Genomic DNA, 15,561 nt, shown 5'->3' on the forward strand with positions numbered 1-15,561 from the left:
GTTCCTTAGTTCCCAATTTTAGTTTTACAATATTGCACCACAGATATATTACCTTTTTGACATTTACAGTGACCTTTTTACATCATGTTTGCTGTCCCTTGCCTTATTTGCTTATTTATTAAAGTGTTTGCTATGCATGTTAAATAGAGTGACTACTTTTGAAAAGTGTTCAGAACTATGCATACAAAAGGTGCTTGCCTGTGATGCACAAGAATGAGAAACCAAGGGCATTGGAAGATTCAGTAACTGTGTTTGTATGGAGACATACAACATTAGTTTTGATGCTTTTTTTGCCTGTTAAAATATTAAACTTTGAAAATCTTTCAGGCCCTGAAGGCTCGGCAGCCATTGGACCTTACCAGACTGCACAAGGGTTTCCATTCTACCCCAGACTTGAAAGCCGAGGTCACGGGTACCCTTCCAGCTTTTACCATCGAGGAGAAGCGCAAGTCTGTTTCACAGGAAGACCTCTTCGTGACAGCATTAAACGAACGCAATTCACGACACTCCCTTGTGTGTCCGCCACCCCACTCGAGCACTCTGGAGAGGATCACGGTGGGGTCTCCCGAGTCTAAAGAATCATGGCAGAGTGGTGAGGAAGGGACAGAGGAAGAGAGCAGTGATTCTCCCAACATTTCTCCTGGCCCATTGGAATATCGTATGTTAAGGCGATCACAGTCTGCTGTCAATACTACTATGCTGCGTAAAGCAGGCCTACATCCACCGCCAACACACCCACCACCTCCCCCACCACTAGGACAGCTTGTGAAAGTGGATATTAGTAGATCCAAAAGTGATTATGCAACCGTTGGTGTTGCTCCTTCAACTCCAGAGGCTATGCCAGTGTCACCAGGAGTTCAGTCCAGCTTTAGACCGACTGATTGTGCTAAGCTTTATGCATCACCAGAAGAAATAAAGACAGTCGGTTATCGCAGTCCTGAAATGATGGCGACATTAAATCGTAAAAATGCCAGTGTTAAAAGTCGTTCTCAGAGCTTACCCCCAAGCACCAATAGACCTAGTGTGCAGAGGGGTTCCCCAGACAAGGACACATCTCTTGATTCTGGAATATACCTTACAACATATTCCACCTTCAGAGGAACAGAAGGGGAAACATCAAGAAGTCGTGAAGTTGTATCACCCAGTAGTGCTGGGAAGGCGCCAGTTAGTGATACTGTTACATATGCAAGACCCAAGAATAATAAGAGTATACATGATCGTGCAGAGTCTAGTTCTCCAAGTAAAGCCTACACAGGACCAGGTTCTGTAGCTTCTCCAGCACCTGACATCCCTGAACCAGATTATAGTTCAGATGAAGATCATACATACAACTCTCAAGATGAGTCTCAGTCAAAGAAGACCAGAACCCTGAAGAAGAAAAAGCCCACAGTGGCATTTTCTCCTAATCTTGTGACTTCCACATCAGAGTCATCTGACGTACCTCATTATGCTGCACCAGCCAAACACCCAACGCCTTTAGCAGGCAATTTCAAGGACTTGATAGCTCAGAAAGCAGCTGAAAGGCAGGCTAGACAAGATGATGGACCTGAACAAACAAGGTCAGCTACTTCAAGTCCAAGTAAGAGAGCCAATGGAAGTAATGGCAATGGTAATGGCAATGGCAAGGCCATATCAGATGCTATCCAGGAATCTGCCCTCTTTAACAGACAAAAGGAGAAAACTGTACCGACAGGAACCAAAGCCAGACCTGTTCCTGTTGTGCAGAGGGAAGATTCAAAGTCTACTTTAAAGATGAAGAATTCCCGTTCTTGTCCCCATGATTTTAATCTTGAAGATGGGGATAATTCTTCTAGTGGAGTTAGCTCTGATCAGGATGTTCATCAAGAGTCAAATTATGTAACAGTCATCAACACAGAGTCTGACACCATATCTGCTAATAAAACAGATAGGTTTGTGAGACATGGGACCAGAGATGACAGTTCTGAGGCATCTGAAAGCTCTGATGAGGCTAGTGATCGTACTTGGATATTAACAAATGAAAAAGGAAGTGATTCAGGAAAAGACAGTGATAGTAATGGTGCTCGAAGATCAGGAACTCTGACAAGAAATGCTGTGTCATTAGTGAAGCTTCCTCCTCCACAAGAAACAACTGAGCCAGATTTAGACACTGAGCTAGATGTTGGACAAGGGCGAATTATGTCTCGATCTGTTGATCAAGATACTATAAGTACATTATCATCACTCAGCAGCTTGTCATCTGGGTCAGGCAGTACAGGGGAGAGAGAAATGCAGCATTCGATGCATGCTGGCCAAGTACCCAGCTCAGCACCAAGCTCATTACAGATGAGAGCCACCCTCCCAAGGCCTCCCTCAAGTGCATCAAGCTCTAGAGGAAGCTCAGCACCCCCAGTGAGCCAGGCCATCAGAGCAACAGTCACTGGGACACTTGGTCGAAGTCGGCCCACAACAAGAGAACAGCATTGGGAGGTAGAAGGGGAACCTATGGCTGTGAGGGAAAAGAGTGCACCACCCACCTCTCGCTCTTCTACGCTGGAAAGAGATAGCTATAAGAAGAGCACTAATGTTGATACAGGAGAAACAGAGTATGAGAGGAGTATTGAAGAGTCCTTGCAGTTGATCCGTATGCATATGGACTCTCTCAATGAAGTAAATACACTGGCAGGAGTTCCTACTCGAGATCAAGCAGGTGGTGGGGAGATGGTCCTGGCACCTCCTCCAGAGTTTTGCGATATGTCCATGGCTGGAGCACAAGGCAGGAAAAATAACAAGACTGTCATCCATATTGGAGAAGAAGAATTTGATCAGCCTGGAAGAAGGGGGCCAAATGTCCATGAAGAGGAGGAGGAACTGCTTCCGAGATTCAGACACAAGACCCTGACTGAGTGGACGACGCGTGATACAACCGAGTGGCTTGAAAGTATATTTATGCCCGAGTACAAAGACTCCTTTGAGGAACAGGATATTGATGGGAAGAAACTCATGGATATAAACAATGAATCGCTTATAAATTTAGGCGTGAGAAGGGTTGGGCATCGAGTTAACATGGAAAAATCCCTAAAAAGGTATAAGCCCACTGAAAGAATTGATCTTTGAGTCATACGCCTTCTTATATAATATCTATTTTGGTAGAAAATGTATTGAGCCAGTAGATTGAATACTAAAAGTATAAGGGTCCTACTAAAGATTTGTAAAAATTATGATGGGTATGAGAATGAAGCATTGTCTAGTAGCTTTTTTCTCTTTACTATTGTATTACGGTTTGTGTACATTGAAATGCTGCTTCAATTTAGGAGAAAGAAATGTTCCCTATCAGAAGCTGGAGTGTTTCAGAGGGAGTGAGATTCTACAGGAAATTTTCATCTCAGATGGAAAGCGACTCTGCAAAAATGTGTATTCAGGCTGCCATTTTTCATAAATCTCTCGCTCATTATTCCAAGTTCTTGCAAGTGTTTAAAAGACACTTTAACTTGTAGTCTTTTCACTTATGACGTCCATCCTGTAAACAAATATTGTGGTAGTAGACCTTATAATCATATTGGCTTCTTTGTCTTGCTGGAGTGTTGTTGATGGAGAATTTAAAACCATTGAAGACGCTTCATATGATTATTTCCTTTGTTTTTTGTTCTTCTGTTAAATGTTTAATATGTTTTTTTTTTAATGAAATCAGAAATATTATAGTTTAAATACATATTGCAGGATAATGAATTAAGACTTCATATATACTAATGACAGATTGCAAAACATGAGGTTTTGAAAGTTACTTTGTCCATTAGTACTTTATATTAGAACTGAAACTTAAATCTCTGTGAGATATTGACACTAAGTTGATGCTGATCTTCTTGAATGTTGCTTTAATTCATATATTCATTAACCACATACTTAGCTCATAAAGGAGGTTTTCCCCACAACAATATATCCCACACCAGTCCTAATAATAAATTGTGTGAGGGATAGCTGGGGCACTTTTGGAATTAGGTTCTTGTACTCATTCATTAGGCCACACAATATTCCTGCATGCTAGATAGTCACCAATATTCATTCTGTGTTGTCATTGCAGACTTTTTATACCTGTAGCATTTTATATATAGCAAAACTATTATGTACCAGGCTATTATATATAACTTCTGCTGGAGAAAGAAAAACTAAGAGAAATTCATAGTATTTCTTTTTGAGTGTAAACTTGGTGAGTATGAATGTATTTGTACAAAGAAAGCTGTTAATAGTGTAAATATGGCAATCGTATTATTTAGTTTCATTTGACACTATAATGCATAAATGTATATATGGTTCTCTTTCTGCTAGTTTATAATGTCCGTTCTGTTTCTGCCAACCATTGTGTGTGTGCCAAATGCTTCAATGCCTGAAGTCAATTGTGAGATGAATTTAGAAAAGTCTTGTGTGTGTGCAGAAATTAATCTTTTGCCAGCTAGTTGAAAATAGTGATTCCTGTGAATGGAATGCAAGTGACCAGCAAGACACTTAAATTTTTCAGTTCTTGTAGACCAAGTTTGTTGGCAATGAAGTGGCCCATAAGAATAGTTTTCAAAAATTTTGGCTATATATTAATACAGTTGTGAAATTATCAATGTAGATGTGATGAAAATGCATGAAATATATTGAATAAATAAATAAAAATCTGGCCAGCTTCCCCAGATGAATGATATAGGGCCGTTTACTCACATATTTTGTAATGTTTTGTGTATTTCTAGAATCTTAATAAGTTCAACATTGTTTTGGACAGGAACATGGTTTACATGTGAATCCAATAATTGAGATTATATGTCTAGAAAATCTTGATGGAAGCTTACAGTAAGACCCAGATGATGGATAGTATCAAGCCAAATTGAAGGTTTGGTACCGTAAGTAACTGCGCGGTATTAGCCAGCTACAGTCTCCATTGAGCAAATGACTTTGAAAGTAAATTTTGGCATTTAGGACTATCAGCATTTTTCATAAAGCCTCCATGCTCTGTGTTATTTTATGAAATTCATGCTCCATATATACATAACATATATATATGTATATAATCCTCATATATATATAGTGGTGCTTTTGGTCCTCAATGTGTCAGAGCTGGATCATATTTTGCTATCATTTGTTTAAGGAGTTGATTGGTGCTTTCAGAATTTTGGGAAAGATGAAAGAGAAAATACAAAAATGTCTTGAAATATCCATGTCGAGATTTTGTTCAGGAATCACACACAAATTTGACCAACGAATTTTCATGGAGAAGATAAGGCTCACAGATTCAAGTTCCAAGGAAAAGACAAAAAAAAAACAAAAAAACTAGAAAATGCTTGAAATGGGATAAATCCGATTATTTCTTGAGAGATCCAATATTACTGTCCTAACATCACCATCTAGTCTTATCCGTTGTAGGAAGTTCACAGTTTCTATGCGGATTTTTCCTAAACACAAAATTGTTTACAAATTTTAATTATTTATCCAGAGATATGTATGTGCATCTGTGCTCAATAAAGTTTAATACTTTTAAATTCAAGATTTTTTATTTTTATTCTATATTTTAGTTCTAAGTTTCAGCTAAAAAGATATTTATGATGGAGACAGTGATAACTGACAGAAGTATTACTGTCCTTAGAAGAAAAAGTGTCTGTACTCTGGAATGTCGGTGAATGTAAGGTAAAACAACTTTATATTGGCATAATGCAAAGGGAATGAAGTGCCATACAAAGGAGTTAAGTTTTTCAGAAAATTAAGTACTATTGTTTCAGGATCCAGCCTCTTAAAGAAAGGTATATTTTGAGGTTGCAAAGTCAAAATTAGATGCTGAATTCAACAATGAAATGAGTCAGTGTTTCCACAGAATTATGAAAGTATGAATGAGTGTACAATTTCACAAAGTGACTTGAGTTACAAAAACGTCAACTTTACAATCTTCCGAAAAAATATGAACTTTTAGATGAAGATTGTAAAATTAATCTTACCTTGTGCAGTTGTTCAATTTCATTCATACTTTTCTTAACAATAGTTCATTAAGCTCAGTCCAAAATCTTAAGATATAAATCTTGTTCTTTGGAAACATTTATTGTGATGACTGCATTATATTCCAAATTATGAAAAAGAAAATATTCACTGATAAAAGAACCAAGGCTAAGACAATCAATACAGGAACAGCTTTGAGGCATTAATATTACTATGTCTGGTAATTAAAGTGTCATTGACCAATTATACTTGTTTCATTTGTATTTTGTGTATATATAAATCTACATAGCAAAACTATTAAACAATTGAAAACTTTTAAATCTCAGGTTTTTAATCCTACAGTTTGAAATATTTGAGAATAAAGGTACACTGTAATGAGTATAGACATGACTTACTTTAAGGCAGTATTTATCTTGTCTACTCGTGATGAGCAGTTCTGTCCTTGAAACAAAGCTACTGAGTGATGCGTATGGTGTAACTTATTCTGCAACTGCCCCATCCTTAAATAGTAGGCATATGGCTGCTGAATCTCATTGTAAAACTCTGACCATTTATTCATGGAAGGATGTAGGGTAAAGTATATGTATTGGAACCATAATTCCAGATGCTAAAATATTCTTCCACTTTCTTCTATGTAGACCAAGATACTGTAGTTCTGAAGAGGATTTCTTCAATTACCAAACTGTTAGGGCCCATACTGTGGAATTGGTGGAACGATGAACATGTTGAAAAAGGGGTTTCTTTAGAGTAGAATCCTTTCAAACAAAAATTGTATGTTAAGGACAATAACTTTTATATCAAACAATAAGTTTATAAACTTTTATTTAAAGGAAAAAGACAAAGTGAAAGTAAAGGTAGAGTATTTTAAATGCTATGAGAAAACATTATCCATAATGCTGGTTCTATATGAAAGTAATAAATAAAGATTTTGTACATGTATAAAACATGAAAGGAGGGAGAGTGTGAAGAAGAGGGAGAGAGAAAAAGACTCAAAATCAGTTCCATTAAAGCCAGGCTACTAAGTTATTTCTACAAATCTACCATATAAAATGTCTACCTCTGTCTATCAGTCTATCAGTTAATCTATGTAACTATCTACATATTGATCTATAAGTATCTATTATATACATATATATGTACAAACAATATATCTATCTCAATTTTATTTTATTTCATTTTTCTTCGTCATTCTCAAAAGCAGGATTTGACTCTTCTCTCAGGCTTTTATCCCCGTTTTCTTTGGGTTTCCCTTCCGTTACACCATTTTCTTTGGTCTTCCCATCCGTCACACCGTTTTCTGTGGAAATACTCTTTATGGCGACCTCTGGATCATTCTCGGTCATATTTACCGCGTTTTTCTGTGCTTCTTCCTCTTTCTTTTCCTCTTGCTTCTCCTCGGCCCGCTGCTTCTTCCTCTCCAACTGGTGCTTTCGGAAGAATGACCGATTGATCACGAAATACGCTATGCAGGTGACGAGACACACGATGGCCATGAGTCTGAAGGTGGTGCGGATACCAAGCGGGCCGATCAGGAACCCGCCCAGCAGACTACCCAAGCCGCGTCCTGCAATCGGTATTTTGATGAACTCTGTGTGTGTGTGTATCTATCTATCTATCTATCTATCTATCTATCTATCTATCTATCTATCTATCTATCTATCTATCTATCTATCTATCTATCTATCTATCTATCTATCTATATTTATATATGTTTGACCCTCACTATCTTTATCTATCTTTGTATTTACCTAACTAATATCTATATTTGACCCTCTCTATATATCTATATCTATATTTGACCCTCTCTATATATCTATATCTATATTTGACCCTCTCTATATATCTGTATCTATATTTGACCCTCTATATATCTATATCTATATTTGACCCTCTATATAACTATATCTATATTTGACCCTCTCTATATATCTATTTATCTATCTTTGCACTTACCTATCTATATCTACTTATAAAATCATATCAATATCTATACTTACATCTAGGCCTATCTATATACTTATCCATGTTCTATCTGTCTATCTATATGTGCGCCCGCATACATATAGATGGTCGTGTGAGTCAGAGTGAATGTGTGTGTGCGTGTGTGTGTGTGTGTGTGTGTGTGTGTGTGTGTGTGTGTGTGTGTGTGTGTGTGTGTGTGTGTGTGTGTGTGTGTGTGTGTGTGTGTGTGTGTGTGTGTGCGTGCGTGCGTGCGTGCGTGCGTGCGTGCGTGCGTGCGTGCGTGCGTGCGTGCGTGCGTGCGTGCTCGCGCGCACACACACTGCGGATCTCTGCGGATCTGGGAGATGTGGGAGTGCTATAGCTAAAAGCACCGTTATAAACCACAAACACAAATTCACCAAAATGCCAGCACCTATCAGTCTCGCGAGGACCACCCATCAACCCTCCCAACCCCATGTCAACCCCCACCAACCCCCAAACAACCACCCCTCGACAAAGGACAACTCACCGACGCCATAATGGATTCCGCCATACATCCCCTGCAGACTAGCGATGGTGGCGGGCGTGGACAGGTCGGCGGTGTAGGTGACAGCGGCCGTGCTCATGAGGGACACGGTGAAACACTCCAGCATTTCGAAGGGAAGACTCCACCACGGGTTTGTGATGAGGGAATAACCTGAAAGCACAGGGGAAAGGGAGTTTTTTTTAATTGTTATTGCAGTTTCGGTCGAACATGGAGGCTGGGAAAAGATTATGGATGTGGGATGAAGGAACTCTCGAGAAAAATATAGCGAAATAGGACCGAAAGAAAATAAAATGAAATAATCTATAAAGCAATAAAATTTAATTTGGACATAAATACTTATTTATTAGGGCTTTTGTTAAAAAGAAGATGAGGAGAAGAGATGAAGAAGAAGAAGGTAAAGGAGAAGAAAAAAGAAAAGAAAAACAAAACAACCTTTCCAGCTACTTTAAAAGTAAAGAATGATAAAACAGAAAACGGAAACATTCAGTTCATAAACCTTATTTCTACGTAAATAATCGTTTGCTTGATATACTTCGATAAATCACGCTCGCATTTCGCATCACAGTTAAAGCAACGTATCACCAAGGTATCAAGAGCAAACAATTTCTCCAAATCTGCAAAAACAACAGTTGCAACAACCAAATGGTAAAAGATGCTTATAATAATGATGATAATTATGATAACAGTAATAATAATAATGATAATGCTTATAACAATAACAAAAATAATTTCAATAATAATAACAACAACAATAATAATAATGATAATAATAAGGATAATAGTAATATTAATGATAATGATGATAATAATGAGATATAAAAATATCAATAATGTTAATGATAATAATAATAATCATGATAAGAGTTAAAAAAAGATCATAATGAGGATGATAATGATAATGAGAACATTAATGATAATCATAATGATTATATTATTAATGATAATGATAATAATAACATTAATGATGATAAAAGTAACAATTATTAATGATAATGAAAATAATAACGATAATGATAGCAATCATGGTAATAATAAAAATAGTAATAATAGTAATAATAATAATGATCGTAATAATGAGGATATGAATAACAATAATAATAATATAAAATAATGAAAACGATCATGATGATGTCAAAATGATAAGAATGATCATAAAAATAGTAATAACTATTAATGATAATAACAATAATAATGGGATATTAATAACAATAATAACAATGATAATAGCAATAATGATAATAACAGCAACTCTTATAACGATAATGATAATGTCGACGATGATAATAATAAGTATAAAAGGTGACAGCGTACTGCCATGGTGAACCACGGCCTATCTTCTCTCTGTTAGGCCTTATTTTTTCCCATTTTCTGTACAGCAAGAGTAAAATAGAAAATGTGCATATTTAGGGGAAACATTTCTAGGCTAATAAATCTTTTCAATTTGTATAATAAATATAAATATTAAATGAATATGAAATCCAAACCTACTTTTGTAAAAGCAAAATACAAAGATATTTGAAAGATAAAAAAAAGACGAACCAACTTTTGAATTCAAAATATGAAGTAAAACATTGAAGAGGCGAGTCAGGTTTCTGTCACAGGATCCGAACTCTACTCGCGCAGAGGATTCGAGACATCTTATTCGCAGATGCCGATGGATGATTTTTTTTCTTTTAAGAATCGTCAAACTTATTTATGCGCAGATGTGTGTGCCTTCCTTCTGTGCACAAACACATTACGCTATAAAATTTTCAGGTGATTTTGTAATAAGACAGCTAGGTTATTTGTGATGCTTTCCGCAGCTTTTCGAAGGGAGGGTTCGTCTTGCTTATGCCGCCCTGTTGGTTACTGCGTGTCCTATTCCAGAAACTGCTGTGGGCCGCGAGATCCCATTTTTCTAGTTTTTTTTCTTCTAATTTTTAACGAACATTATTCTAGGCTACACTTGGTAATATAAACTTTTATGAACCATTAGAATAACCCTATAAAACGTATATATTTACATATATATATATAAATATATATATATATATATATATATATATATATATATATATATATGTGTGTGTGTGTGTGTGTGTGTGTGTGTGTGTGTGTGTGTGTGTATGTATGTATGTATGTATGTATGTATGTATGTATGTATATATATATATATATATATATATATATATATATATATATATATATGTGTGTGTGTGTGTGTGTGTGTGTGTGTGTGTGTGTGTGTGTGTGTGTGTATTTCTATGTGTATGCGCAAGCGCGTACACATACATACATACATACACACAGTCTCACACATATATGTGTATGTATGTGTACGTTTATAGGAATGTGTGAGCATAAGCTAATGCGGTTATATACGTACATAAGGGCATTTAGAAAATTATGTCGATATCAGCCATATTCTTCAGCTTCATCAAATATTTGAAATACCTTTCAGAAGTCTTAATAGTTTTGCAGCTCCTTTAGGACATTATATTTGGTCCATATTCTTCTTAATTTAATATTGTATTAAATGGAAATAGATACTATATAAGAAGTCAATGCGATGACGTTTTGCTTAGAGTGGCAGCGTGATTCAACGTTGCTATGCCATATAGGATCGTACAGTAGCCCTTGTAAATAATATAAAAGAATGATTCACTTTAAAACTATATATAAAGGGCGATAGTACATTACCTTGGTGAGTCCCGGCCTACTTTCTGTTAGGGCATTTTTTCCCATTTTCTTTAGATTGAGGTTATAACAGAAAATGTATAAATTTAGGGGGTACTTTTCAACACTAAATCTTTTCTATTTTCGCAATTCCACAAAACAAGAAAAAAGTAAGAACCAACCAAAAGTATAAGGCAATAGATAGAAAGAAAAGAAAAGAGTGAGTCAACCTTCAGATTCGATTTATGGAGTAAAAACATTGATTAGGCGAGCCAAGTTTCGGTAACCTGGGATTCGAACTCTACCAGGATTCGATACATCTTATTTACAGGAAGTGCCAATGGGCGATTATTATTATTATTATCTTTTAAGAATCGTCAACGTTATTTATGCGCAGATGAATGTGCCTTTCTCCTGTGCATAAGAATGTTACTCAATAAAAATTTCAGTTGATTTTGTAATGCATCAGCAAGGTTATTTGTGACGCCTTACGCAGATTTTCGATGGGAGACTTCACCCTGCTTATGCCGCCCTGTTGCTTTCCGCCGCCTGTCCATACACCAGTAATGTCAACGACAGGCAGAGTCAGTTTTATTTCTCTGAGTTTTTTTGTTTTTTTTTTTAACCCCACCGCACTTACTTCCAAAGATCATTATCAACATCATTGTTATCATCATTGTTAATATCTCAATCATCATTATCAGTTGTGTCATTCGGCTAGTTTGTTAAAATTGTGCCAAGCCCGACCCAACGAATGATTATTTATTATTCGTATAAACGGATATCCATACATATACACAGAAATAGATGCGTGTCTCTCGATCTATCAAATAAATATACTTTTATTTTTCTATCTGTACGGTAGATATGCATGTCTATAGACTGATAGATATGTATACATTTCTGAGTATGTGCATGTCCATGTAATGTGTCTATTAAGTTGCTGTTGTTTTTGTTGTTATTATTGGGATCATCTTTATTATCATTAATGTTTTTACTATCATGCCTATCGTCATTATCATTATAGATATCATTATTATGATTATGATTATTATTATCATTATCATTATTATTATTGGTGTTGTTGCTGCTATTGTTACCATTACTATTATTTTCATCGTTATTGTTATTTTCATTATGGTTATTTTGATCATTCTATTATTATTGTTATATGTTATTATTATAACTGTTATGATCATTTTCATCATTATCTTTATGATTAGGATTACTGTTATCATTATTATCATCATTATCACTATTGCTTTTATTATTATTACTATATTGTTATCACTGTTATTATCGTTATTATTACTTTTAATAATGTCATTATTATCATCATTGCCATTGCTATTATCATTATTATTGTTATTAATACTAAAATTATCATTATTACTATTATTATCATTATTATTATCATCATCATTATTATAATCATGATCATTTTCATTATCATGATTATTAATATTATTATCTTTATTCATTAGCATTACAATAACAACAACAACAACTATAATAATAATGATAATGATAATAACGATAATAATAACAATAATGATAATTGTTATTATTATCATCATTATTATTGTTATCATTATTGTTATGATGATAATCATCATCATTTTTGTTATTATGAACATCATTATTAGCATCACGATTAAATATCATTACTATCATTAACATTATCATCAGTGCTTTAATGTTGTTGTTATAATTATCATGATCATCACTATAATTATCATGATTACTATCATTATTATTATTATTATCATTATCATTATCATTATCATTATCATCATCATCATCACCATCATCATTATTAGCATTATTAGCATTGTGATTATCATTGTTGTTGTTATTGTTATCATCATGATTGTTATTGTTAAAATTATTATTATCATTATTGTTATCATTCTTCATCATTATCGTTATTGTTATCATTATCAGTGCTTTTGTTATTGATATCATTACTATTATCATTTTTTTGTTATGATCATTATTAGTGTGAACAATGAAATTGATATAATTTTATGATTATCATTACTTTTATCATCATTATTATAATTATCATTTTCATTATTAACACTATTATTTTTATTATGATTATCATCATCATTATTATCACTTCATGCCTAAATTTATGTTTGTATCAATGTTCAGTGAGTATTGACATAGTTCAACAATTACTTCTGACTTCGTAGGGAGTGGCCCCCAATCATGGTAACTTTTTGCTTATTTGCCTCTTGCAGTAATGATTAAGTATGTATCAAGTTCAATTTTTTTATAATTAGTGACAGGGTAGTAGTGGCAGTTTTTTGTGTAATAAGAAACATCTTGGGTTTCATGTGACCTGAATGAGAAATTGTTAACTAATCCTGTGAACGAGGGAAAATAAGCTAATGTTACTAATACACAAGCTTGGCATAGCAATGTTTCTGGATGTAGGATGGCAAAGAATTTAATTTCGAACATTCTGATAAATAAAACTTATATTTGTTTGCTCAAAGTAACTTATGCACTTGCAAAGAAAGTGAAGTGACTATGCGACAATTACTTTTGCTCTATTTTGGAGAGAAAATAGTCTATATTTCGAAAACGATACCATAATTTGGGACCGTATACTACCTAGGGTTTACTCGATCTAATCAAACCATTTCTGTAAGGTATGTTGCACGAAATAAATGATACCACAATTTGGGACCATATCCTACCTCGGGTTGATCCAGGTCTATCCCACCACTCTACCTAGTCAAAACTTTCTGTAAGGTATGTTGAACGCAATAATATATTCCGGGTTTCTGCAGCTGAACTAAAATATAACGATAATAACGATACGGTAAGAGATAAAAAAAAAATAAATAAAACACTCACCCAACATCCTGATAACGTAAAAAGCGAAGCCAAGGATGATAGTGTTGACGTGTCCCAACTTCTGGATCATTTGTCCAGACACTAGCAAGATGGGGATGCCCGCTGCCGTGCCCACTGAGACCGTGATGCCCATGAGGGACTTCTTGGCACCCATGTCCTGCAGGAGCCAGAACAGGAAGGTGTCCAGGACTCCGAAACATGCTCCTGGTGGTGGGGGGAGGGCGAGAAAGAGGTTTGAGGTTTATGTGTGTGGGGTTTCCTTCATTCCTCTCTCTCTCTCTCGCTCTCGCTCTCGCTCTCGCTCTCGCTCTCGCTCTCGCTCTCGCTCTCGCTCTCGCTCTCCTTCCCTCCCTCGCTTTTTATTTTTCTCTCTTTCTCTGTTTCATTCTCTTTCCCTCCCTCTCCCCCTTCCTCCCTCTCCCTCCCTCCCTCCCCCCCTCCCTCCCTACCTCTCCCTCCCTCCATCCATCCTTCCCTCACCTGATATGAGCATGACCATCAGGAACGTAATAATTTCCGGTTTCTTGACGATGGACCGGAAATCCTTCATGACCCGGTTGGAGGGCATCTTGAAGTCCAGCTTGAGGAAGAGGATGCAGATGGATCCTGCCAGCTTGAGGGCGAAGTAGAGGAAGAAGGCGGGTCTGTGTGGGTGCGGGAGAGAGAGAGATGGTTTATTGAAATTATTTGGGTGAGAGAAAGTTATTTTTTCTGTTAGTTTATTTATCTATTTAAAAATGTGCAAATACAATGGTTTATTGAATTTATTTGGGTGAGAGAAAGGGATGTTTTTTTTTTTAAGTTTATTTGTTTATTTACTTAGAAATGTGCAAATATAAATAGACATTCCACACACGTACATATATACATATACATATATACATACACATATACAGATAAACATATATAATCACAGTCACACATACATAGATAAATATATATAACCGCACACACACATATACACAGATAAACATACAGAACCACACACACACATATATACAGACACACATAAACACACACACACACACACACGCACACACACACAACCACTATCCCCACCCCTAAACACACACACACACACACACACAGACACACACACACAACCCCCACCCCTAAACCCACACACACACACACACACACACAACCCCCCCATCCCCCCAACCCCCCGAACCTCCCCACACACACACACACAACACCCCACCCCCTACCTCCCCCAACCCCCCAAACCTCCACACACACACACAACACCCCTCTCCCCTCCCTCCCCCAACCCCCCAAACCCCCCCACACACAGACAAACACACACACAACACCCCACCCCCAACCCCCCAAACCCCACCCCAAACCTCCCCACACACAGACAAACACACACGCAACACCCCACCCCCAACCCCCCAAACCTCCCCACACACACACACACAACACCCCACCCCCCCTACCTCCCCCTCAACCCCCGACCCCCCCCCCACACACACAACACCCCCCCCCCTACCTCCCCCGAACCCCCCAAACCCCCAAACCTCCACACACACAGACAAACACACACACAGACAAACACCCCCCCCCCCCCCCCGAACCCACCTGAAGTCCTGTCTCCCGGAGGCGTCGGAGAACACGTCGATGAG

General features: G+C 36.6%; 2 protein-coding genes across 8 annotated transcripts in view; one reads left to right on the forward strand and one right to left on the reverse strand.

Annotated features, from left to right (window-relative positions):
* The window catches only part of LOC113818680 (SH3 and multiple ankyrin repeat domains prosap), a 31,100-nt gene extending 25,623 nt beyond the window's left edge, over nucleotides 1-5,477 (forward strand). For all 7 annotated transcript variants that reach the window (XM_070131434.1, XM_070131432.1, XM_070131435.1 and 4 more), the window contains one exon: nucleotides 328-5,477. In XM_070131434.1, coding sequence (XP_069987535.1) covers nucleotides 328-3,075 — 2,748 coding nt within the window. In that variant the 3' untranslated portion in view covers nucleotides 3,076-5,477. The remainder of the gene's footprint in view (nucleotides 1-327) is intronic.
* Nucleotides 5,478-6,730: 1,253 nt separating this feature from the next.
* Nucleotides 6,731-15,561, reverse strand: part of LOC113818682 (major facilitator superfamily domain-containing protein 6) — a 21,966-nt gene continuing 13,135 nt past the window's right edge. Inside the window, exons 6-10 of the mRNA XM_070131440.1 lie at nucleotides 15,518-15,561; nucleotides 14,417-14,580; nucleotides 13,937-14,140; nucleotides 8,396-8,563; nucleotides 6,731-7,489 (exon numbers count right to left, since the gene is read on the reverse strand). The exon at nucleotides 15,518-15,561 is cut by the window's right edge and continues 125 nt beyond it. Of these exons, the coding sequence (XP_069987541.1) occupies nucleotides 7,098-7,489; nucleotides 8,396-8,563; nucleotides 13,937-14,140; nucleotides 14,417-14,580; nucleotides 15,518-15,561 (972 nt within the window). The 3' untranslated portion in view covers nucleotides 6,731-7,097. The remainder of the gene's footprint in view (nucleotides 7,490-8,395; nucleotides 8,564-13,936; nucleotides 14,141-14,416; nucleotides 14,581-15,517) is intronic.

Source organism: Penaeus vannamei, chromosome 16 (genome assembly GCF_042767895.1).
Source record: "Penaeus vannamei isolate JL-2024 chromosome 16, ASM4276789v1, whole genome shotgun sequence".
NCBI lineage: Eukaryota > Metazoa > Arthropoda > Malacostraca > Decapoda > Penaeidae > Penaeus > Penaeus vannamei.